This window comes from Macaca fascicularis, chromosome 3 (assembly GCF_037993035.2).
Source record: "Macaca fascicularis isolate 582-1 chromosome 3, T2T-MFA8v1.1".
In the NCBI taxonomy this organism is placed as follows: Eukaryota; Metazoa; Chordata; class Mammalia; order Primates; family Cercopithecidae; genus Macaca; species Macaca fascicularis.
Window position 1 is genome coordinate 6,934,398 of NC_088377.1, and position 26,959 is coordinate 6,961,356.

General features: G+C 43.3%; 1 protein-coding gene across 10 annotated transcripts in view; it reads left to right on the plus strand.

Annotated features, from left to right (window-relative positions):
• DSCAM (DS cell adhesion molecule) overlaps positions 1–26,959 on the plus strand; it is an 855,708-nt gene that overhangs the window by 795,009 nt on the left and 33,740 nt on the right. For 9 of the 10 annotated variants that reach the window (XM_065541361.2, XM_065541362.2, XM_045389319.3 and 6 more), the window contains 5 exons: positions 957–1,055; positions 4,579–4,767; positions 5,955–6,245; positions 9,939–10,115; positions 22,002–22,032. In XM_065541361.2, the coding sequence (XP_065397433.1) occupies positions 957–1,055; positions 4,579–4,767; positions 5,955–6,245; positions 9,939–10,115; positions 22,002–22,032 (787 nt within the window). Of the gene's footprint in view, positions 1–956; positions 1,056–4,578; positions 4,768–5,954; positions 6,246–6,894; positions 7,832–9,938; positions 10,116–22,001; positions 22,033–26,959 lie in introns of those variants that run through there. The other variant, XM_074033985.1, reaches the window with a different exon arrangement.

Genomic DNA, 26,959 nt, shown 5'->3' on the forward strand with positions numbered 1-26,959 from the left:
ATTAATAGATTACAGCAAGTAAAAGTAAAATCAATACTGTTCTCAGTGGGATGGAAGGAAAGGAAAAGGACTATATTTCTAAAAATATTGCAAAATTGATCTTGAATTTCAAGTTAATTGAAGTCAGGATAATTCGAGGGCATTTTGGAAGACAGGCACTATATTATGACTCTAAAGAGATAGGCCAATATATCAGGCTTCTCTCGGAGGAAAAGAGAAGGGAATTTTATATGAAGCTTTATATGAGGCTTTCTATATGATTTGGATAACCTGATTCTGAATTTAGTGTTTCTGTCCTCAGAACCGGTCCAGACTTATTTACCAGTATGTATTCTACAAGCCTTGTAAGAGAGACCAGTTCATGTTCTGCAGTTCAAAGGCCTGCTTTTGATTTTCAGAGGGGTGTGTGTGTGTGTGCGTGTGTGTGTGTGTGTGTGTGTGTGTGTGTGTGTGTGTGTGTGTTGCATCTTGGAGGAATAGCTTAGAAAGTGAAGATTTTTCCAGTTCTTTTTCCCACTAGCTACTTTTCCTCCTTCCCCTTTCCCATCCTGAGAAGAACAGAACTGCTAAGTGGATGCCATTTATCTTTTCCATTTAAATTTCATGGCAGAAATTCATAGTAAAATGAGGCATGTATACTTAGTAAGTTTAAAGATTTCAATTAGTGATGAATAACTCAGACAGTCAAGGAACTAGTGAGGAGATGCGTTAGATATGAATCCAAGAAGAAATGTGGCTGATTTTTTAAAAAAATAATAGATTCACTCTGTTCTATCTCTTTAGCCCAGAATATCAACTAAATAGACATTTTGACAGAAGTGAATTGCTTATTTTGGCAATCTAAAACACTTATTTAATAAGTGGCTGTTAAAAATGAGTTGGTAAATGACTGTTCAGGAAAATTAAAGATGTGAAAAAAACTAATTCTTGTTTTCTAAAAACTGTTTCCTCTCTAGTTCCACCAGATCAGCCTCGGCTTACAGTCTCCAAGACCACGTCTTCCTCCATCACCCTTTCTTGGCTCCCTGGAGACAACGGGGGCAGCTCCATCAGAGGTAATAAGATAGAGATTGTACACAAGAGTTGATTAGTTGTGTGATCCACATGCCAATAAGTGACACATCTTCAGCAAATGATGTTAGTTTATTCTCCCCCAAAAATACTATAAACAGTCCCTCCATAACCTACGACAGAAACCATACATCTATTTTTAGGACATTTGTTGAAACTCAAATCATTCATCCAAGGATGCTTATTCACAGAGTGAAATATCAACAGTTGCAAGAAAGAAAGAAAAAAGAAATTTAGACATCTCTTTTTTGAGATTCTAAATACTGTTTCTTTTTTATTTTGTCAACACAATGTCATTCATTTATGTAACCATACGTACTGTCCTGACTTAGAAAGTAATAAAAGACAGAAGACCTAAAGTGTACATGTAAAACAATCTATTTGCACAAAGCCTTTGCAATTAGTTCACAGTTGAGGTATATAAACAAGGTTTTGTTTTTTTGAGATGGAGTCTCACTCTGTCACCCAGGCTGGAGTGCAATGGCACTATCTTGGCTCACTGCAACCTCCACTTCTCCGGTTCAAGGGATTCTTCTGCCTCAACCTCCCAAGTAGCTGGGATTACAGACACGCACCACTGCGCCCAGCTAGTTTTTTGTATTTTTACTAGAGATGGGGTTTTGCCACGTTGGCCAGGCTGGTCTCGAACTCCTGACCTCAGGTGATCTGCCCACCTCGGCCTCCCAAAGTACTGGGCTTACAGGCGTGAGCCGCCACACGCAGCCTAAATGAGGTTTATATGGAAGGAGTGAGCATGATCGTTCTAGTGTAGGTGGAGTTAAGCTAGAGACAGAAGATACACAGGAAAGAGGGCCTGAGCCATAAAAGAGGTCCCAGGGCTGGGGAGAGAGAATAGGGGCTTAGACTTCCTAAGGCAGAGAACACCCTTTCTTCTGAGAGAGAAGGAAGGCTGGGAAGTAAACCAGAAGTCAGGAGCAATTCAGAGTGACTTCAGTGGTGTGCTGGATCAGCTCCTTCCAGCTCCAAGAGTGAAGTGCCCTATACCTTCCCAGCTTTGCACTCAGTAGCCACAGCCATCCTAAGAACATTCCCTCACCATGGAAATCAGAAATGCTACAAATAAGAGCCTTTTTTCTCCTCTCCAAGACCAGTTGTTAGACTTTTATCAGCATGCCAATGGGTGAAGGGAAGATCTTTCTTTCTTTTCATTTTTTTTTTCAGGAAAGAAAAAGTGAGGTGATTTTTTTTTAAATAGTGGTGAGGATGTCTGTGGATTTGAGGATCATGGGATAGGTTTGTAACAGCTGCCTTGTGGAATGCACAGGGAGTCATTAATAGATGAAAAAAGTCATTGCCAAGAAGCTACAAGGACCCAGCTGCAGATGCACAGCACAAATTGTAGGAGTCACAATTATCACAGTTTAATGACTTTCTCTTCTGTTTTGTTTTGTTTTGTTTTGTTTGAGATGGAGTCTCACTCTGTCGCCCAGGCTGGAGTGCAGCGGTGTGATCTAGGCTCACTGCAACCTCTGTCTCCTAGGTTCAAGTGATTCTCCTGCCTCAGCCTCCCACCTAGCTGGGACTACAGGCATGCGTCACCACATCCAGCTGATTTTTCTTATTTTTAGTAGAGACGGGGTTTCACCATGTTAGCCAGGATGGTCTCAATCTCCTGACTTCGTGATTCACGTGCCTTGGCCTCCCAAAGTGCCGGGATTACAGTCCTGAGCCACCACACTTGGCCTAATGACTTTCTTAAATGATTCTGGACAGCTGGGAAGAAAAGTGGATCACAGATTACCAGTAACATAAGCATGACCAGAAGTCTAAAGAGTGGGAGAAACGAGGCTCCTTGTTGAAACGGCCTACCAAAGGTTCCAGGCTGACTAGAGAACCTTCTTATAGGAAAAAAACGGGGGACATCTGGGGATGGGCTCAAATGAAATGAGGCTTGGATTCTGCAAGTGTGAGAGTATGGGAGAGGTAGAATAAGAGGGGTGTCAGAGCACAGGGTCCTCAGGATGAAGCCAGTTTTAGTGAGGGAGAGTTTCCAAGACAAAGATAACCCAACATTCCTGAAACACCATAGTGGCCAAAGCCGTTGCCATCATCAGGAGGTGTCGTAAGTTGTGTGCCCACACTGATGGACACTGATGGCACTGAGGATGATAGCAGGGGACAGGGAACTATACAGGCCTATCACCAAGGATTAGGGGAGTTTTTTTAGGTGACTTCAAGGGTGGAGAGTGGGAGGAAAGCGGAATCCCTATAATGTGTAGGGCAGCTGGAATACAGGCTGGGATGTGGCTGGGAGCAGGTGCACAGATATCACCTGTCAGGTACTGAAGGAGCTTTGCGGAGGTCAGATGAGGAACACAAAGGCTCAGGAAGGAGCAGGGACCCTACGGCTACAGAAGTCCAGTGGGGAGGGAAGGCTGAAAGGAGTAGGGAAGACACTGACCGTGACCTCGGAAGGAGGCATCAGAGATGAGTGTGGAAATCAGCAAACCTGCCCATTTGGGTTTAGGAGACACTGTAGTGTGCAGGGAAAAAAATGGTTTTTTTTAAATTAAAATGGAGCTCCACAGGACAGGAATAGAAGGTACCAACCCGTTGTTGCAAAGACGCCATATTCCAGGCCAGCTAGCCAGGGTGGAGAAGGAACACGGCTGTAGATAACAGGGATGAAGGAGCTAACAGGAAGAATATTTCAGCATTCATGGGGGTGAAGAGCATGGGCTTCAGGCTGACTGAAGGGTCTGTGTCCTCCTTTCTGCACGTGGGACTCACCACTTAGTTGCTCTGGATCTCAGTGTGGGAGAGTCATCACTGTTCCATAGACTTGCAGAAATCCTGTAAGCAAAGGGCTTAGGACAGGGCTTGGCATGGAGTGAGTGCTCAAGAGTGGACAGTCATCGTTAGTAGTTGTAAAAGTAGAGGCAGTGGTCCTGTGGAGGAATGAATTGTTGGAGGAATTTTTCAAACTAAAGAGAAGCCAGGTTACTGTCAGAATATTGGGATGGCTGCAAGACTTGGAGTTGTTTCTCCTAGTGTCTATGGATTGTGAGACCAGGAGTGCATGAGAAGTGAGGCAGTTGAGGAAATCTCTACTCCCATTGATAACATGTCCCTTTCCCAGAGATTCAGGTCTTGCAAAAATAACTCAGCTTCAGCCTACGTCTGCACTCAAGGATTCAGGCACATAAGATCTGAGGGGCAGATACTGAGCAACTTAGTATTCCCTGCTGCCCAATATGGCTTTTAGAAAAGAATGAGCAGAAAAGTGGTTTAATTTTGACCACACTATCCAGCAATACTTTGCAGTGATAATGTCTGGTGTGGCCCAAATGACTCACTAATCAATACATCATGGCGCTTCTCCCAGGCTGGGTTAAATTTCCTGGAGTCAGAAAGAGTGAAAATGTTCCTTCTGAAGATTCTTCAGTTCTGAGAACGTTCATTCTATTACACACACAAAATGCAAACGTCAACCCACTTCCCGTAGAAAGCAAACAGTGCTATGTGAATCTTTCTCATTCTCTGCAGGATACATACTGCAGTACTCTGAGGACAACAGTGAGCAGTGGGGGAGTTTTCCAATCAGCCCCAGCGAACGTTCCTACCGCTTGGAAAATCTCAAATGTGGGACTTGGTATAAGTTCACACTGACAGCCCAAAACGGAGTGGGCCCAGGGCGTATAAGTGAAATCATAGAAGCAAAGACCTTAGGAAAAGGTAGGTGTGCCTTCTCGTCGCTTCTAAATATCCTCCGTTTTCCCAGCCAGAAGGGGAGATTGGAGTCATAAAAGATCCATCATGTTTTATGTTTATGTGTTTGAACTTTGTCATTCCTCAGATGGCTTCAGCAGTGCCACAGCATAATGAGAGGGACAGCTGGACCTTCCAGAGTGTTCTGGTCCTCTCTTTTATTGTTTCATTTGCAGTTAAAGAGAAGAATGTCGTTTGAAAATCAAGAGCGTGGTGAACGTGAGGTGCCAAGGCTGTACAGCCATGAAGCGTGACACTTGCCCTGTCAGCCGTTTTGAGGCCCCATTCTCCCTTAGCCAGCCCATACCCCCACCTTCCTATCATTTCCGCATTGCCACATAGCCCCTGCTTTTCAGAGGGAAAATGATGGGTAAATTGTTAACATTTCAAAATGAGTTGCTTTTTTTTTTTAATCTAAAATGTGGACTTTCAAGGAGATGAACCCCAAAGAAATGATATTCAGAGAAAGAGGTTTTGTCCCAGGAACTCCAGAAGGAAGGAGGGGTGATGCAGCTCTGTGTGAGCAAAGGGAGAAGGTGAGGAGATGTCTCTGCAGGCTTCCCTCCCATGGGAGTCCTATCAGGTGGGGTGGGGTCAGATGGCAGGAGAGCGAGTAATGAGATGGCAAGGGTATTATTTGTGCCCGGTGCCACAGTTTTGAGTAACAAGTGGTAAGAGGTCAAATGATCTGGGATTGATTTATGCAGAAATATATCCATTAGGTCCCTGGGCTCCAAGACCAAGTGTTTAGTTGTGGAGGAAAATCTGTTGGTGCTTCCCAAATCCAACTCTGTCTTCTCTTGAGTCAGGTTCATCACATGAGGATGGAAAAAGGTCAGCCCAGCCCACTGCAGTGCAAACCACAGAAGGAAACCCATACGTGAACGTCGCATTGTTCTTTAGGGAACTCTAAGATACCCCCAAATAACCTCCGCCTGTGCAATTTTCCCTCACACACCCAGGTCATTACAGTTGGAGAAAGCCTGTTGGTCCATAAAATCTCTATTAATGGGACAAGTTGCCAGTGCCTGTGAGCCAGACTTGAACTGAGCTCCTGGCCTCGCTGGAGGAAGCAGTCTCAGGGAAGTGCGTGAAGACGCTGATGGCCTCCCCATGTGTCCTGTGAGCTGACCTCCATGTGCCTTCTCCCGCAGAGCCCCAGTTCTCAAAGGAGCAGGAGCTGTTTGCCAGCATCAACACCACGCGCGTGAGGCTGAACCTCATTGGCTGGAATGACGGCGGCTGCCCCATCACCTCCTTCACACTGGAGTACAGGCCCTTTGGGACCACGGTTTGGACCACAGCTCAGAGGACCTCTCTCTCCAAGTCCTACATCCTGTATGACCTGCAGGAAGCCACCTGGTATGAGCTGCAGATGCGGGTGTGCAACAGCGCTGGCTGCGCAGAGAAGCAGGCCAACTTCGCCACGCTGAACTACGACGGCAGTAAGCTGGCTGGCTTCGTGGCCCTCCTGTTTGTGTCTTGGGGAATGTGCACGTGGGCCCTGCCCCTTTCCCATCGAACATCATCTTTGCCATAGTGTGACCAGTGCCCATGGAGCCCATTAGGCTTTGGGGATTCAGTGAACTCTGTCTGGGGCTCCCTAGTTCATTATATCCAGATGACCATCACTGTGTGTCCAGAAATAAGAGACTCAAATGAAATGAGGCTTGGATTCTGCAAGTGTGAGAGCATAGGAGAGATAGAACAAGAAGGGTGTCAGAGCACAGGGTCCTCGGGGAGAAGCCAGTTTTAGTGAGGGAGAGTTTCCAAGACAAAGATAACCCAGCATTCCTGAAACACAGCAGTCGCCAAAGCCGTTGCCATCATCAGGAAGTGTCGTAAGCTGTGTGCCCACACTGATGGACACTGATGGAGTCTCAGTGGGGAGTCATGGGGCAGGAGTGATTTCTCTCAGGGCTGAAGGACTCTTGACCATGTGGTTCTGTGCTTGTGTTGACGTCTATGAGCTAACATTGCTTTTGTTGTCTCCCACCCCTTTCCCCACCTCATCCCAATCCACATAACAACTTTCTTTTTTGCACTCATTATGCCCTTAAACTGCATGTGCGAAAACAATTTTCCATGGTAAAGGAGCTTATGTTAGTCTCTGGGCAGGAGCAGGGTCACCGATGGAAATAGGATAATAGAAATCCGTGAACACGTGCACACACACAAACTCACACACACTTGCCACTTGCATTTACTTTCCAAAAACTAGGTGAGGTGTCTCTTGACATTAGTTAACCAAAAATAAATGGTTGAAAATCTCACTCATTTTTTCTGGTATCAAGGGCCATTTATTGCTAACTGAACAAATGCTAAGCCCAGCGAAGCTGAAAGGGAGTGTGTCCTTGACTGTAACTTAGTAGGAGAACTTTAGAAGGTCCCGGTAGCAGCGCGTTGATGCTGATTTCTCACTAGGGGAACAGCAAGGATTGAGTTAGGTGCTCTAATTGCAAGGTAAAAATGGCAGCAATGCATCAGGATAAATTGGAACTCCAGCGCAACTCTCCTCAGAGCCTTCTGTTCATCTTCTGTTGGTCAGGCTAGACCACAGTGTTGAACGACTTAACCAAGAAACACCGAAACCCTTTATTGACAGTTAGCCAAACCAAGACCAAGTTGGAAGTACTCCTCTACCTGTGGGTGATGCTTTGTGAGGAGACATCTTTCAATGAAGTCACTCAAAACTAAGGGCTGTGAAATTAGACAGAGGCAACCCATGAAAAGCATCAGCCCTTGAAGAGAAAGGTTGCCCTCTGGAAGAGTGATTCTTCCTCTACTTCGTGCATTCGGGAGGCCGCTTTATTAAAGCTCCAGCAAGTAGCTCCTTGGAGCACAGTTTATGCCATCCTAAGAAGAGTGTCTGTGAAACTAAGGACCCACAGAAATGACCACAAGGAGCTAATGAGGTGAAGTTGCCTGGGATTTTCATCTGATCAATTTCTCCTATAATGTCCGGATGGCGCAGAACTGGCTCTTCCTGCTTCGCACACAGAGCAGACCTACCCCAAATCTCCTGTCCAAGGTCATTTTTCCACAACACCCTCCTCCGCCAGAGCCCAGGGTCTTCCTGGCACTTCTGGCCTGGGTCTCAGGGCTATAGGAAGACCTTGAGCTTGTAGAAAGCTCTTCTAGTGTTGGTTACACCAGCCGGGGTCCCTAGCCTCTGCAGCGGCTCTGTCCTATGGCCCCAGAATAGCCTATGCCCTCCCAGACAACAACTTTTCTCTTCAGGGGCTGATGCTTTTCATGGGCTGCCTCTCTCTAATTTCATAGCCCTCACTCGAGTGACTTCATTCAAAGGTGGCCCCATCACAAAGCATCACCCACAGAGAGAGGAGAACTTCCATGCTGGCCTCTCCCCATAATGTGGCTGAATTATTTGATCTTACAAAGTAAAGAACTTTGACACTTACCAGACACTTTACTTAGCATTTAACGGTTCATCAAAATCCTCTGTTAACCAGCACACATTTGAGTAGTAAGTATCTTTTTTGCTTTAGATCATTGTCTTACAATATTCACTTTCTGGTCCCCAGATTCTCTATAATATGTGCAGATGCCTGGGCACCCAGCTTAAATGTGCACACTGATGATATGCTCACAGCTCATGATTTAATTAGAAAACTACTCATGTAGAATTTGAAACTGTGATTCTAATTCACAAAGTGCTCTGCGGATTTTAAATGTTTGTCTTCTAAGAAAACATATCATTTTCTCACTTTAAGATCCCAAATTTTGAAAAATCCTGCAAGCTACCTTTACATTTTGGAAATATGAAATGACTTTATGACAGTAAGAAATAAGACTGCATATTTATATTTTCCTTGAAAGAGATTACAGATTTCTTTGGACCAAACTTATGAATAGATAGCTTTAATATCTCTATTGTCACATCTGCCTGAAGAACTTTTTTATCTTGAGAAAACCAAGATGGACAGCCTACATTCATATCACTCAGGTTTCAGAGTCCTCCATTTATTGATCTCACTCTTTCTTCTGCCATTTCCTTAGCCAAATGTTTCTGCTTGTCCTTGTGTTGTCTTGGTTTTGCAGACCCATCCTTATGGGCATCCTGTAAGTGCCTCTTCCCTGAATTTCTAAGCATTTGGAGACTTGGGTTTTCACAAAAACACTTTGAAGTTGGAAAAACAGTCTTCTTGGCTTTAGCGGAGATCTCAGAGGAACGAGGATTCCATTATCCCTGCTCTGCTCACTAAATGTGGGATAAAGACCATTTTGCTGGGAGAGAAATTATATTATTTTTGCATTCTCTTTTCCTGAAGTGCTGACTTTCTGGCCCTTGCTGTATATGGAAAGTGCAGTGGGGTGGAGCATCTTACATAATGGAGGGTAGCAAAATACATACCCCATAAAAGGTGGATGCCTGTGTTTAGATCTCTGCATCCATTGTACTGAGCATCTAGATAGAAGGCAGCTTAAGATAGCTCAGAGTTCATTTTCCTTCAGTGTTTCCTTGTAACTCGAAATAATCTGGATTTTGTAGCACTATTTAATAATGCCGGATCAAAAGTAGGCTCCTTTAGAAACCTGGATGGGTCCCCTTTGAAAAGTTGTCTGTAGCTCTCGTACTCTTAGATGGCAGCTCTTGAAGTAGATTTGGTCTTACACCTGTGACAAAAGCCCACAAATAACCTAATCACAAGGGATTTGAGCTTTATGCGAATGTATCTAGGACCCTCTCCCTGCACATGTGCTTCTGTCCATTTGCCCAACCTTTTGTTCATTCTTTGATGTGCAGTTTTTTCAAGTAGTCTCTATCAGTTGTAGTGTGGGTGACAGTCAAGGGAACACTTAATTCTGGGTAGATGCATGTGGCTTTTGTCAGCACTGAGCCTGGGCCTCATGCTTTCAAGTGCCTGCGCTCAGTAGTGTGTCGCAAAAGGAAGTCCTTTTCAAATGTGCGCTATAGAATAAGTTGGAAATTCAGGCAGAGGGAGGGAAATAAATACGAAAATAAGTGAGCCAGGGCCTAGAAAAAGAGTTCTTTTCATTTTTCATCACCTCCGACACCCTAGGATCACACCACGATTTTTATAACCTATCATCCCTAAAAGCTCCACCATGCCGTCTTCATTAATAGCCATCTAACACCGTGGCCCTGCTTTCAGGTACAATTCCTCCACTCATTAAATCAGTTGTCCAAAGCGAAGAAGGGCTGACGACCAACGAGGGGCTCAAGATGCTGGTGACCATCTCCTGTATCCTGGTGGGGGTCTTGCTGCTGTTCGTGCTCCTGCTGGTTGTGCGGAGGAGGAGGCGGGAGCAGAGGCTGAAGAGGCTGCGAGGTAGGTCTAGACCCTGCTGTCCACCTCCGCATGTCCCCTGCTGCTCTGCAGCCACCGGGAGAGATGCCAGCTGGAGAACAAACCTCAAAAGGGAGTGACTCTTCCTTCTCTGACCCAGGTCCCCCCACTGCCTGGTTCTCTGATGTTCCTTCAGCGACACTGCAGAGCCTCAGGGAAGAACAATAAGAATGTTCCTAGCTCAGTCAGAAATCAGGCGAAAACCAGCCCGTCCCCTAAATCCTAGCTGTTGGTCGGCAAGGAAAATTAATTTTTTAACTCTAGTCTCTTTAATTTTCAGTGGGTCCAGCAAAGCCACCAATTATGGCTTTCTATGAAAAGATCTATCAGATTTGCTCCAGGAATGAGAATTATTTGACTGACTGGAAGTAGAAATTGAGGGCTTAGGGTACTGGTGAAGCATTGTGAAGCAGACGACACATGCCATCCCAAATTAGAAATGGGATCTGAAGCCTGGTGTAAGAGTTTCACTCTAATGAAGCAAAAAAATAATGAAGGCTGGAGAAGCCAGGCCAGATGAGCTCCATTGTGAACAGACACCATGATTATAATGTCCAGCCCCATGTCGTTCTGTGTGATGAGGCTGTTCTCAGCTTCTGGCCAAGAGCCCTTACTTGCCCTTGCTCTGCAATGTGAGGACAAGGAGTTATTTCAAATATGAAACTGTGCAGAAGTGTTCCCAGGTCCTTTGCCCTTTACCGGTGAGGGTATTTAACCAAGCCGCTTTTTCAGTAAAGTGCATTACAAGGTATTTTCATTTTAATATCAGTGTAATGTGGGATACTTCTATGCAGCGTCCTGTGTATGTTTCAAAGTTATGTTCAAAATACAAATCTGGAAGCACTGTCTCCTCAAAACGTATCCCAAACTTTACTGATACATTTAGAAAACAATGACGTCTTCTGTAAATACTTCATTTGACCATAATCCACTTAGAGCAGAGAACGTGGTAATATTTTCACCTGTCTTCACTTATCCAAAGCACCCCTTTTTATGGAATTCTAGTACATTTTACGATCAACTTGCTTTTGCTCTGCCAACAACTTACAGTTTCGAAGTACATTGTACTTCATCTGTACAATTAAGAATCTGTCCATGTAAATCTCCTGCAGCCCAATTAATTCAGGTAAACATCAGTCTCCTTGAAATGTTTTCTCAATTGTACGAACCAATTATCTTTTAATTTTGCAGACATTACTTGAGTGAATGCTAGGTGCTTAATATGCAAAGATGAAAAGAAAGAGCTTTCTGAACTCTGGGTTTAAGGTAGGAGGTAGACCCATAGCAGCTACCAGTAAAAGAACAAAACTGTCATGAATACAGAAATAGGGCTTCAAAGAAGGCCTACATCAGTGAAAAAGAAGGACAGATTAATCCCAGGTGGAGAGGGAAAGGGAGGCCACCTCAGTGCTAAGTAAAATAGAACTACAAGTATATAACACAGCCCATTATGGTGAGAAGTTCCATACAACATGGACCGTGTTGAATTCCGTTCAGTTCATGAGTGTTCATCACTAAAATACAAAAGGGATGTTTTCATAACCTTGTTCACGGTGGCCTGGACTTTAGAAGAATTGTTATGAGATACCAAGGGTGTCTGTCCTTGTTACCATTGGATAACTATGTCTAACTACTTGCATTTAGAAGGCTATACGTTGTCTGTATGACATTTCTAAAAACCAATAGTAAATATTTCTTATTAATGATTTCGATTTAATCACAAGAGTTAAGCATCTAGGTAATGCTTCTCATCAGTCTACACCCTCTGCCAAATTCAGCTTGTCTTCTTTTCCCTGATTCCTATCGCTCTCCATCCTTCCCAGCTATTATTTTATTTTTCCTATTTACCTTTGAACTTGAGCACCCCCAGCAGTGCATTTCCTGTCGCTGAGAGTGCTTCCAGATAAACGTGCTGTGGACTCTAACTGAGTGAGGCCTTTGGGTTGAAATGATGACCCATGCATCCTGTATTTGAATTCTTAGTAGTTCTTTGTGATTTAATTATTGCTGTATAAGGGCTCTCTCCAGAAAACATCCTGGGGCTGGCGTTTTAATTCTTGGTCTCTCTGCTTCTAGACACTAGTGTTTTGCAGTTGGGCTTGGTAAAGACAGCAGTCCGTCACCTCAGAGAACATGGCCTTTCATTCCCCAGAAACAGTTTGTTTTCTTTGTTCTGGGGAAAAGGTAAATCCAACACAAAGGTTTCAGTAGGAAGAAAATAAGTGCTGGGGCAAAGATTCCTAAGAGAGGTTGAGGAGCAAAGGAGTTCAGAAAATAGCTTGCCGTGGCACAGAGGTATCTGCAGTTCCGCATTTTGTACGTGGCTAACAAAGGCTCTCAAATCAAGAATCTGACAAGAGGGCAGTCAGGATGCCAAGGATTGGGTACACAATTTCACACCACTTCTGAGTGGCAAGTTTTAATGTAGACACACTGCAATAAATGCAATTTGACAAACCACTGTAGATTATCTACCAGGTGCAAGATGGAACCTTTTTTTAAACTATTGGTAACATTTGCTTGTCGACCATTTCTATTTGATCACAAGAGTTTAGCTAGGTCCTAGAGAGAGAAGAGATTTCTAAGACTCTGAGAACTATAAAAGGTGACATTGTAGTGGCAGTGGGTCAAGACTTGCAAGGGGCAGACTCATCTCCATACCTGTGCAAAGCACTGCCATAAAAGGACAGCGCCAGAGGTGAGGGTCATAAAGGGGAATCGATGAAAAGTCAGGCCTTGCCCCAGAAAGACCTTTGTTTCTTAGCCCTGCAGGGCCCTGAAATGTTCATTACTAATTCAAAGTATTTTCAACTCACTCATGGAGGGAAATTGCAGCTGCCGAGTTTAAAGGAATAGGTGCCTATGTATTAAATATCCAGATTGCATTAGTCGAATCACCCAATTTCAAGCGAACCCACATGAGGTACAGACTTTGTGCCTGTGGAAGAATAAGTTTAAATATATTTACAGACTCTACAGACAGAGTATTTTGATTGTCAAAAGTAAGGACAACATTTCTAGTGACATGTCAGCATTGCCTGAGCAACCATCTATCAGGATCAGAAATGGAAATAAGGAGATTTGAATTATAGAAAAATATTATAGGGATCCCCAGTGAATTAGAGTGATTAGGTGAGATCGATTTTATATGGTTGAAATTGATCACATTTTTCAATTGCTAGAAACTACAAAAATGTTTATAGGCTGAGTATGTTTTACTGTATAGACAAGTAACCTAGTTAGATGAATATAATATGATGTTATTTTATGTAAAATTTTAGAAAGAAAGAAAGAAAATGGGACTCTAGCAGTGTAGTCAACCTATATTCTCTCTTCCTGAGTACTTTACTAATTTTAGAGCATAGCGACCTCCTAAACTCTAAATTGCCTGCAAGTGCCCACATTTTTTTAAAATCTATAACCTTATCCAGGAGTTCAGGAGCTGCATTTTGCTTTTAATGGTGCCCTGGTTTTTCTTCAACTTCTAGATCCTTTGAAGTGCAAGGTTATAGAGTGAGTCACTGGTTGGGCCTGAGATGCAGGCAGCCCCAACCTTATAAAATGTGATCCCATGTCAAGTAATCAACTCCAATCTTTCTAAAAGCCTCCTCCTTTGGTATGCATTTATGCAAGAAAGCACAAGCTAACTCGGCACCAGTTAGCGTGGGTCAACCTGCAGGACTTCAAATAAGCTAAAGATAAAAATCAGTGAGGGATGTCACATTTGACCATGCTTTTGTGGCAAAGCGTCTTGCTTCTCTTGAATGGAAATGTGTTTATTATTTTAAAGATGCTTTGAAATGGATTGTTACAAAACTGATCAATTCTAGAAGACCGTTCCCAAAGAGGATCTGGGTTCATGGTGCTATGCAGGCAGATTAAGGGGTAGGTTATGAGGAATCATTGTTATTTTCTGAGTTCTAACAGGACATTTATCTGCTCTGCAAATGAGCCCAAAGCTCCCCTCATTTGGAAAACCAAAAGGTAGCTTGAACTTTGCTCATCTAAAGCAGGAATGTGCATCCAGGAGCCCAGTGACACTTAGACTTGAGACAGACTCAAAGTCTTAGTAGATGCCCCAGCACTAATGCATAAAGCCACCCTAAATGTGGGAAGCCCACATTGTTAATGAATTAGTAGCACACATGCACCCTAGAGATTTCATTGCCAAGTGTGGCTAAGATGGCATTAGAAGCCTGTACCCTGAAACTCTTTAGTTCTGTGCTTTGTGTTTTCTTTCTCTTTCTTTCTTTCTTTCTTTCTTCCTTCCTTCCTTCCTTCCTTTCTTTCTCTTTCTTTCTTTCTTTCTCTCTCTCTCTTTCTTTCTTTCTTTCTGTCTTTCTTTTTCTTTTTCTTTCTTTCCCTTCCTTTCCTTTCCCTTCCCTTCCTTTCGCATCCTTTCCTTCCTTTCCCTTTCTCTCTCCTTTTTTCTCTTTCTCTTCCTCTCTTTCTCTCTCTCTCTCTTTCTTTCTGTCTTGGTTTCTTAATGAATTATTCTTTGAAAACATCAAACTTGTTATGGCAAACTGAATAGAAGGCTCTCTGCATCTGAGAGCGGGAAGCAAAGAGCATGGGGGTGAGGGGGAGTCGAGGGCTGCCCGTGGAGGGGGACCAGGGAGTGGGCAGTCGGGAGGGGATTGTGGGTCTCAGCCGGGCCCTGGAGCTCCGCTTTGCCTGGGTGTTCTATTTTGTCTGTATCTGTGCATGCAGTTTTTTCAGATCACCAGTATATATGGCCTTCTTTTTTTAATATATGTCTGCCACAGTTTTCAAATCAGCTTTCATCTGAGCATTGTGATGATTGGAAGTCCTATTTGGGATCTTGTAAAAACATAATGCAGGTTTATAGCCCTTGCAAAAATAGCTACTTTATGAGACTATTTCAATTCCACAGAAAGACAGGGACTGTTGAGGGAGAGGCTACAAATAAAAGCTTTTGATGGATGGTAATATAAGGTCAAAATCTGCTACCCTCAAATGTTTTTTTGTGGGTGTCTGCAGGTGACTGTCCAGTAAAGATATTAACCTAAGCATCTTCCAGTTTACGTAACTAGAACTTTGGACATTAAAACATAGCCTTGTGGCTATAAAACAAAATTTCTCTTTTTTAAAGAAAAATTGGGGTGTGCAAAATGTGAGGCAATTCAGCCTCTCAAGCTTTGCACAGTCGCAGTACCTGGGGTCGTGGTGAGCACTCTCCCATGCCATGCAGTGGCATGCTCTGCCTCGTTGATATGCAGCTTCATGCCAGGCACGTCACCAGGATGCAAGCTGTGGTCTACAACCAGAACACAGGAACTGGGCAAGGCCAAGCTGGGAGCCTCCACATCCAACCAGAGGTGCCATTTCCCAAAACTCGATCTAACCACGTCCTAATCCACAGGCTACTAATGTTTCCCATTGTTTCGCTCCTCTTTCTTTTCCATAGTACTTCACTATACACCATCTTGCCTTAGTCTTTCAATAGCTGTGCAAAACGGTTGAGTATGAACTGCCCATTATGATGCCCCATTTTCTTTCTTTTCTTTTTTTTTTTTTTTTCTCTGAGACAGAGTTTTGCTCTTTTTGCCCAGGCTGGCTTGCAGTGGTATGATCTTGGCTCACCACAGTCTCCACCTCCCAGGTTCAAGCAATTTTCCTGCCTCAGCCTCCTGAGTAGCTGGGATTATGGCCATGCACCACCGTGCCCAGTTAATTTGGTATTTTTAGTAGAGATGGGGTTTCTCCAAGTTGGTCAGGCTGGTCTTGAACTCCCAACCTGAGGTGATCTGCCTGCCTCAGCCTCCCGAAGTGCTGGGATTACAGGCATGGGCTACCGCATCCAGTCATGATGCCCCATTTTCTGACATGAAAACTGAAGGCCAGCTATAGAATTATCCAGAATCACATATGAGTCTAGGCAGAGCTAGAAGGGAGTTCAGATCACTCTCCCTACCCCACTCCTCTTGCCTTGAAACTTCTGTAGGATTTTGAATATTCAAGTAAGAAACAGGTTTTCTCATCAACATTAAGTAAGCTCTAAAGGTTTATCAATTATACCTGGAATTAGAAGATGTATTAACACAGTATCAATAGCTACTATATAATTTTGTTTGCCCATCAAAATACTTGGTCTATTGATTTTGTATCTCAATATTCACTGCCCTTCACCCTTCCCCTAATTATATTTTAAATATATATACATTATATATAGAGAGAGAGACATATACATATTCCTTCTAGCTTGCATATCTTCAACCTACTGCCTCTCTGATTCTTTTCTCCACTGAATGCTTGAGAGTATTCTGTCAGCTACACTACCTCTCAATTCCTCCCAAATTCTCACAGTCCCCTTCCACTTGCCACCCAAATGTAACTGCTTTCCTGAAGACAGATGACCAGTTATTCTCTGATCTCCACATTATCCTTTCAGCCATCATTTTTTAGCCCTCTTTGCAGCATTCAGAGTGTTAGCAAATGTTGTCTTTTGAAATGCCTTCATTCCACATTTTAATATCACTGGATTAGCCTGCTATCATTTCTCCATCATTTCCCAGTCCAACAGATAAGGGAGGAGCCCAGAGCCAAGGATGGATGTGTGGGAGTAGCAAGGGGCTTTAGAAAAGATGTCGCAAAGTCTGAATCTCAGATTGATCTGAAATGTGTGGGAAAAAATGTGACAGGCAATGCAAGGACTGTTTAGCTGTGTTTGTGCAAGAAGAACACGGCTGTGAACAATGTTCTCATACTAACAGATGGCAGGTAGACAGGAGAGCTGCTCAGCATCTGCTTTGCTTGATGTGTACCAGGAGAAATGCTATTTGAATCAGAAAATGTGGACCAGGAATTATAAAAAGAAGGAAGGGAGGAAGGGAAGGAAGGAAAGGAAGGAAAGGAAGGGAGGAAGGGAGGAAGGGAGGAAGGAAAGGGAGGAAGGGAGGAAGGAAAGGGAGGAAGGGAGGAAGGAAAGGGAGGAAGGGAGGAAGGAAAGGAAGGAGAGGAAGGGAGGAAGGAAAGGAAGGGAAGAAGGGAGGAAGGAAAGGAAGGGAGGAAGGCGGGAGGGAAGAAGGGAGGAAGGAAGGAAGGAAGGCAGGCAGGCAGGAGGGAGGGGAGGGGAGGGACTCAGGATGCTTATGAAAATAATCAGCGCCCTGATAGTTTAAAATGATTTATTTTTTTCAAAACATACTGTGTATTAGCCATTATGTGGAGGTGTAGATGTCGCTGTTTGCAGACAATGTTTACAAAGAACTATTACACAAGTTCCAAAGCTTAAGCAGCCTAATGCAGACACAATAAATGCTGTGCTGTTTCACTGAAGGGGAAGATCTCCACCACCACTAAAAACTTGGGGAAGCTGTCATGGGGTTCCAGTCCCATGATTCTGAAGGACAACATTTTAGGGTTCTGAACAAAATTTTTCCAGACATAACCCCAAGATCTTTCTGGATAACCTTTGAACAATCAAATGCAAATTAGAGGTGTTAGAAAATGATTATGCAGATGGTCCCTGACTTACTGTGGTTCAACTTAGGAGTTTTTGACTTTACAATAGTGCAAAAGTGATACGCATTCAGTAGAAACTATATTTTGAACTCTGATCTTTGTCTGGGTTAGTGACATGTGATCCAACACTTTTACATGAGATACTCAACACCTGATTATAAAATAAGCTCTGTGTTAGCTAGTTTTGCCCAACTGTAGCCTAGAGTAAGTGTTCTGAGCATGTTGAAGATAGGCTAGGCTAAGCCCTGATGTTTGGTAGGTCAGGCATATTAAATGCATTTTTGACTTAGTTATATTTTCAGTTGATGATGGGTTCATCAGGAGGTAATCATAAGTCAAAGAGCATCTATATACCCTGTATGCGTTTTCAACAATAGTAGATTCATTCTGGACATTATAGATTGAAATAAGTTAGTTGAGGTTATAGAAAGGATGTTTTGTGCGCAATCAGGGAATAGAAGGGACCACCAGGGGCCAGGACAAACTCCATTTGTATTTTGACAGGGCTGATTAATAAGGGAACACCAGGATGTTGCTGAAAGCATGGGCAGGTTGATCCAATCTTGGAGGCCACATATATCCTGGTGGGGAAGCTAATGAATTAGAGGGACGAATCCACATTTTAAGAGATTTTGAAAGGCTGGAACCAAGAAGATACAGTTTAATAGGAATAATTGTGAAGTCTTCTGTAGAAGTTGTAAAAAAAATTCATTTGCAACACATATAATGAGCATTGTGCTCTCCCTAGTGTGCTAGAAGATCAAGAATTACCAGCATCTTTCTCAACCTCATTTAATAAAGAAATAAAAAAATCTCAGGCCTTTCAAAGAGGAGAGTCCCAAGTGGGGAATTACCTAGAAATCATTCCGTATGAGGAGTGGCTGAGAGAATTAGAGAATGTAACCCAGAAAAGAGAAAGCTAAGGCCAAGCAAGGGAAATGCACCTCCATAGAAATATCTGAACGGGTTGCAAATGACTTCAGGTTAAAATTACATCAAGGAATTTCTGCACGAGAAAAGGAAGATGTCTGTCACAGTTAAATGTGTCTTCAGTAAATCTTTGTGTAGCTTCACTGTGGATCAGGGACAGGACTGTGCCCAAAGGGGCCAAGAGAAAGACAACCCAGAAACAGGTGGGCACAGTATGAGCTGAGAAGAGATGTGTGAGGTATAAGGCAGAGGTTCAGGGAAGCAGAGGGAACTGAAGCTTCAACCCTGCCTACTGGGCATGGGAGGGTGCATGGAGAAAGTTGAATCCGCATGGGGTGGTGGGGACAATGGAGGGCTTTGCACTAGCAAAGCCTTGGGCTCTCTGCAGAAAGTGGCAAGTGCAGGAAACTCAGAGAGAGGTTGGAGGTTACAAGTGAGCGGCAGCAGAGCCGGATGACAGCTTGGACCAGCATGGAAGGTGGTTCTCTGTGCTGATGAGGGCTGTTGCAACAAGGTCCTTTTGAAGGTTTCAAAGCACAGGTGTGATGCAGTAAGATGGATTCCAAGTCTTCACCCTTCCTGCAGTGTGGATATCAGTGTTGGGCACACCAGCAGTAATGATGCTGACTAATAAGTGAGATTAGGACTGAGAAGAGAAGAAACAAAGGTTCACCTGGGGACATGCTGACTGGGAGAGACCTGCAGACCTGGAAGGCAGGAGAGTACTGGGAGAAGAGGAAGGACACTAGGTGTGCAGCAGGAGCACTGACCCCAATGCTGGAGTGGCAGTGGCCCCAGCTCTAGATTCATGTAGACAGAGAATATGTGCCCGTTTGTGTAAGACATTGTGAAAGGGATTCCAACATTCATTAGGAGGCCAGTCTGAAAAGTCTTTATTGCTCTTAAGATTCTGTGAATCTGGGACTTTAAATTTTTTCTTGGCTTGTCTCAGACTGTCTTCTCACCCTTAATGAAAGTGTGACCCAGATGAGACTCTGCCATCTTCTTTTTGCACTCTCGCTATGGGGATATGAAAAACACCCAGACCCTCATCTCAGCCGTGGCATCTTTCCAAACTTGATTCCAAATTTGCCTCTGAACAGCCTCACCTAATGTCCCCCGATATTGAAACTAGATGAGTCTCTCCCCAAATTGCTGCTTCCATGTTGTTTTAGACCATTCCTGTCACTCATGTTACTACATCTAGCTCTGCATATCCCAAATCTTGCCCTTTTCCTGGACTCCTTGCAACTCCTCCTTGTCCCACTGTACACCTGGTAGGACTCTGATTCTTACAGATTTCCTCTATCTTCACATTATAATGTTACCCACACAACCGCTGCTCTCTCTTCCAATGCCCAGAGCCTCTCACTTGGACTAAGGACTAAGAAGCTTTCAATAAGTCCCAGGCCACCACCTCCCCATTCAGAGCATTCTGGATTGCCCGGTGGACGCTAGTTCACAGTACCCACACCCATCCACCACCCACCTCTGCCGTTCTTTTTCCTCTCTCCCCTTGGCCCAGGTAGAAGCTTTCAGGTCAGTAATACAAAGTCACATCTTAGCTCTTTAATGTCTAGACTGTGCACCAGACCACCATCCTGGCAACTTCTCTGTCCAGTCAAACTGACCTAGTCATTACTTCTCAAATGGGCTCATAATTCCAATGCATGTGAATTCTCTGCATGGAGCACACTGCCCGTTCATGTCAAAACTCCCCACGTCCCATGCTCCTTTAAGGTAGGGTCAGTGTTAGGTTGAGGGAAGGGTTGACCCAAACGGCTTTGGGCATCTAGACCTGTGAAAGACCTGAGCCTGGGGGAGGATGCCTGCACGTGGCAGCCAAGAGAGGTCTGCTGTTGGCATGGCAGTCATTGCAGGGAGCTCTTTTCTCCCTGCTGGACACTGCAATTCCTTAGTATGTTGCCATGACCAGCTCATAGGAGAGAGCTTGATGACTGACCGAGAATAGGAAAAGGAGAATTATTGTGGTGGGCAGAATGAGGAGAGCAGTTGATTCTGAAGACAATTGAGGCTGATAACTCTTCCAAGTGTGAACTGAAGTGGGATGTTTACTCCTTGAATTTGTTTCCCCCTTTTTAGAGTATTGTACCAGCCACTGCTTGGTAGTTCCCTGGAGCTAATTAAGTCCAAGCTTCTGGCGGCATTGTATGTATGCGTGTATATATATGTATACACACACACATGAAGTATATATAAGCACATATATATATATACTTTGTAAGTGTTAAGTCATTCGGGGAAAGAGGAAATTCATTATATTTGCTGTGTCTTTGCAGATAAGTATAAAGACATGAACTGGGAAATCCAATGCTATTTTGCTTTCTTTTCTTTGCTGTGTGGGTGGAGTAGATGGGCCCTGTTTCATTTCCCAGACTGAACCCATCTGTGCACAAAACCAGGCCCCATCTTGGGGTTACCATTGGGACTGGCCAACTTAACGAACTAAGCTTGGCTCATGGCGAGGACAGCCTCTACGTGGTCATTCTGTGACTGTCCACGTCTTTCAGAAATAGCATGCTGCTCACTGTGCAGAGACTGACCACGTTTGCCAGCCCCCAAAGGCATGAGATGGAAATGCTCCCACATATGTATTCTTTCACTGCAGAGCTGGTCACACCGTCAGTTGAGTCCATTTCCGGAAAGTTCTGTTCATTGAACAGTATACTTAGCATCAAGACTTTTTAGAGAGCAATGAAATAAAAAAGAAAGGAAGGTTTTTGTGCTCTAAGTAAGGAAACATTCATTTTTGCCAGGACCAAATGTGTAAAAAGAATAAATTATATTTTAAGGGAAACGGGAATTTCAAAATAGCACCACCAAAAAAAATTGGATTTTTTTTTTCTACACTTTTAGTCAGGATTCCTTCTGTCAGGAGTGATAACCAGGTCTTGGTAAACAATGTCCTCAGAGAAAAAAAAAATGAAGTTTTTTTTATTTCTGAATTCGAAATAAACATCTAAGTTTCCAGGAACATTTATATTTCATTTATACAATTCTTTGGTCAACCCGAGGAACTCAGAGCTCTATAATAATGCCACTTACTTCTGATATTTTGATAACAAAAAGCATGGGTTTGTTCAACATAAATGATATACTTTCAAAATGTTAATTTTCTGACTACCGAAAATAAAATTGGATTTCCTAGAAGTTACTGTAGGCTGGAATAAAACATTTAGTAGATGTCTGAGAATGTTATAATCATAGGATAGTTATGTTGATCTTTTTGTAATTAAAATAAGATATATTTTAAAAGTCTCATTTAGAAGAAATAAGGACTCCATAAAACTCGAGGTCATTAGTAGTAATCTGGGTATATGATTGTGTTTAAAAATGACTGTTGTGATCTGACTGTAGAGTATTTGTCATAAATGCCTAAGTGAATGTTAATGAGTTATTTACCATGTACTAATGTTAACTTTCTTTCCCCAGATGCAAAGAGTTTAGCTGAAATGCTCATGAGGTAAGAACAAGACCCCAGACACCATGTTTGAAAGAACAATTTCCAACTTGCCTTGATAATTTCTTTTCTTTTTTAATAATGGCAGTCTGAAATGGATAATATCTTTTCTTTTTAGAAAAGAATGCAATTTCCTATACATTCCAAAATATTTATGTAATACCTCGCTGAAGTTGTAGATGAAAATGATGTATTTGTAGACATGTCTTGTTGGCTGGACACAACCAATAGAAGGCTTCCATTAGCCGGGGAACAGAGGCACATAAAGAGGAAGTAGCTTTAGTTTTGCCTTCACCTAAATTTACTACTCATGAGGTCAAGCCGTCTTTCTAACAGAGTCATCCAAGTTAAAAGAAAAGCACAAAAGGAGTGTGCTGTGCCCCATGCTCTTCAAAGGCTCTGGGTCTCCATCAACACCCTCCACCAGGGCACCCATCAGCTCCTCTTACCACTGTCTATTCACTGTCTATTCTGGTCCTGGAAGTCATAGCCTTCATAGTTCATCCTCATGTTAGGAGTAGTCAGCACAGTAGTTGCCTCATTCATAACCGTGGAGGGGATGAATGAAGAGTGGTTATTGAGTAAGTACGAGAATGTTCACAACTGTGGAAGACAGAAATGCATCCTTCACAGCTTTCCTTTCACACGTCCACAGGCTTGTGATCAGCAAAGCTGTGACAAGCACGTTGCTTTCACGTCCCCAAACTCTATTTTCCACCCAGTCCCCCTCTTCAAACGTTCAGTTTTCTTGTGCTGTCCCACCTTTTTACTCTGTAAATAACAGAACACTCTGATATGAAGCATTTACACGTATGGATTAATTGCCTGATGTGTTACCTCAGCCTGATATTTGCATTTTAGGCCTTTCATATTGCAATGATTAAATGAAAAGTGAAAAAGGAAAATCAGAGTCTAGAAAATAAGTAGGGAAAATGGCAAGGACTCTGATGGTGAACTCAACATTGCCACTTTAGGATGATTTATGTGGGAGAGAAAGAGGGTGGATCTAGGATCTCTTCCCACTCCCATCACCAACACATTTGGCTGTGACTTCCTTCTCCATCTACACATATAAAATTAGTACTTTTTTGTTATTTAAAAACTTCACATGTTCCATATCACTAGTATCTTTGAAGACCGAAGGTAGTAGTAGAATGCCGTTGGCACACAGATTCCATCCTACAGACATTTTGTTTGGCCATACTGTATTTTAAAACAACGTGAGTTGTAGGTAAAACAATAGTATGAAGGATAACTCTTTTGTTGTTGTTGTTGTTGTTGGAGTTTTGCTCTTGTTGCCCAGGCTGGAGTGCAATGGCGTGGTCTCGGCTCACTGCAACCTCCAGCTCCCGGGTCAAGTGATTCTCCTGCCTCAGCCTCCCAAAGAGCTGGGATTACAGGCACCTACCATCATGCCTGGCTAATTTTTGTATTTTTAATAGAGACAGGGTTTCACCATGTTGGCCAGGCTGGTCTCGAACTCCTGACCTCCGGTGATTCACCCGCCTTGGCCTCCCAAAGCGCTGGGATTACAGGCTTGAGTCACCAGGGAAGGATAACTCTAAAATGCATTTGTTGTGACTGATCTGATGAACGTTGGTGCCATCTGCCACGATGAGGAAGATAGAGGCAGGCTATGGACTTTTGATTTTTTTGGAAGGTAGGTTGGGAGGAGGTGTTGATGGGAATGAAAAGACCTGTCTGGGTCATGTTGAATTTGGGATTATTTTTAAGGCATCCAGAGGAAGTGTCAAATAGACAACTGGTAGCAGAAATCTGGAGCCCAGAGGAAAAGCAAAGATGCAAATTCTCTCTACAGTATCTCCTTCACAAGGGGTACTTCATCACACTTCCGGGAGAAGATTACAGACATCGCATGCGATGCCTTCAGCCCGTGCTCTTTGTTTGTGTGACATTTATGGGTCACAGGGAATACATCCAAACACACATGCACTTGTGTTGAGTAGATCTGATAAAACATGGAAAAGAAAGAAGTCAGAGTCACTTGACTTTTAATAACTAATCTACCTAATAAAAGAAATTGTCAAAGATAGACTTTAAAAATATGAATTAGTTGATGACATTTAAAATGAAGAGATTTCATATAAAATTTGGCTTTCTGGGCCGGGCGCGGTGGCTCACACCTGTAATCCCAGCACTTTGGGAGGCTGAGGCGGGCGGATCATGAGGTCAGGAGATCGGGACCATCCTGGCTAACAGGGTGAAACCCCGTCTCTACTAAAAATACAAAAAATTAGCTGGGCGTGGTGGTGGGTGCCTGCAGTCCCAGCTGCTGGGGAGGCTGAGGCAGGAGAATGGTGTGAACCCAGGAGGCGGAGCTTGCAGTGAGCCGAGATCTCGCCACTGCACTCCAGCCTGGGCGACAGAGCAAGACTCCATCTCAAAAAAAAGAAAAAAAAAATTGGCTTTCTGATTTCTCTTGAAAATGCCCTGGCCATACTGGACACCGCTGAGGTCATAATGGTGCCTGGAGGTAGGCACAGTGCCCCTTTAGAATGGCGTGACTTTTGCTCACCACAGCAGCCCCCACCCCTGGTCTGCTTCACCAGTTCGTACACTGAGCACGACTCCTGCAGCCCCCCAGACAGCTTCTCCTCCCCTCAGCTGTGCTCTGCACAACCTACCCTGGCCCCTCCCCTATCTACTTCCAAACTGTAAATCATGCCTTTGTCCAGAGGCTGTGAAACTGCAGGCTATATTTTCTGACATGTTCAACATTTGTTCAGTTAGGATGATTGCTTTTTCACTTCTCCTGATGTTCTAGAGTGTATTCCTACTCCTTCTCCCTAGCCTCTGAGAAAGACATTAGCAAGCATCCTCTATAAACAGGGTAGTGCTGTGGTTGCAAGACCATCTGTTGATAAGAGGAGGAATTAATTATGGTCTTCCTATTGCCAGTTGCCAGGATGAATTAGGAACAGTAAAACCAGTAATCACAACCACTTATGATAGTTACAGTGGTTTTCCTTCAAATGGTCAAAGTGATTGAAAAGGAAGAGAATTTTCAAGCTTCTCAAATAGGTGGATTTTTATGGGATTAATTTAGAAGTAAAAGCAAAGCTTTTACCCATGAAAGGTTCGTTCAATCTAAGTTTGGCAGGTGAATGGGCCAAGCACACAAAGACCTCGTTACCTAACTGGTCAATTTAGGATCAACCATTTTTGGACATGTCCCAAGGGGTCCAGACAAATCGTGTCCATTGGCAGAGAGGATACTGAACAGCTACCCCTGGTCTGTGCTGCTGTTGTCTCTGGAAGTCAAAGGAGCTGGCAGCCTGGTACAGTGAGAATATGAACCACAAGTCTATGTTCTAGGCCCCGTGTGGCCATAAGCTGGTTTTCAGATCTTAGCAGGTCATTTTACCACTTTGTGTCTTGATTTCCTTACCTAAAAAATAAAAATAAAATATTCAACATTGTTTCTAGCTTTATCACTCCATGTTCTGTGTTCTAGGTGAATGTAACATTTATTTTTCAACCATTTTCTACCAAGAAGTATCTGCGTATTTCAGGGAGATTAGCTGAGGGCCAGGCCAGGAAGGCAGGTGAGACAGCAGAACATACCACTCAGCCTGGGTCCCCAGGGATCCCTGGCATGGCAGCATCACCCATTGCTGAGCTTCATGCTCCTAGATACCCACCTATTTTACCCATGCACATCACCCCAGGGAAGAGAGACTGCATCCCTCACACCCAGATAGAAAGGTTGTCCTTTTATATTTTTATGCAAGATTTAAAAAAAGAAACAGCCTTCTAAGAGGTGCTTGCTCTAAAGAGCTAACCTGTATACTGTAGAGAGCTAACATGTATAATGTTTAAGGTCCAGGAATCAGTATTAGTGAGTGAGTTGGGTGTAAGTAGAAAAAGGTTCAAATGGAATGGTCAAATTAGTTTAGCTTTTTTGATGTTCGTATTTTTGTGCACATAAAAAATCTCTACCCTAGTGTTATAATGAGCTATGCTCTTAACAGTCCCATAGTCATTTGTACATTTAAGGAGTGTTCTGTGTCATATTTGGGAGGATGATGGACTATTAAGACTTTGAAGAGTGGCAGTGGCTGCAAATAATTGATTGGCTAAGCCGGGAAATTCTCTGCCCTGTGAAACCCCCTCTGCTCTCCTCTTCTTCTCATTTTAATCAAACAACCAGATGGCAAATAAATGGATGGTTGAAGATTATAGCTCAATAATAACTAATATATTTAGCATGATCCTATGCCATGCCAAAAAGATGCAATTTTTGCTTCCACAGTGAAAACATTTGGACTCTTTTTTCCAGGTTGCAAATGAGGTTTGTTCAAATCACTTTTTTAAGGTTTGCTGCCATTCTAATGACCAATTGTTATCATTTTTGAGGTTCACAGAACACAGAGTGATAAATATAAATGTAACAATAGATTGTCAAAAATGACAGCAAATATTAAGTAATGGAATAACTTAGTTGGAATCCAATGACCCTTTTAGAATGAGAAGGATATTATTGCCTCAATACAAAGTCACTCAGCTCACATTGTGCCCTCAAAATAAATCAGTGTGAGGATTTACTTAATAGATATTTATTGAGCACTTACTTTGGCCATATACTGTTCTAAGTCCTAGGGAGACACAGGAAACAGAGCAGGTGAAGAAAACCCTGGTGGAGCATATTTTCCAGTGAGGGAGGCAGATAATGGATAAGATAAATCAGTTAAGTATATGCTAGAGAGTAATAAGTGCCAAGGAGACAAAATTAAACAGAGAATGGGGAGAGGACTCATGAGACATCCCCATCACATGGCCAGCCTGGCTCCATTGGAAAGATGGCATCTGAGTTGAGCTTTGCAAGGAGGGAGCCAGCTATGGGGGTTTTGGGGGTAGCAGGGGAAGTGTGTTCTAAACAAAGGGAGCAGCCAAGTGCAAAGAGAAAGAA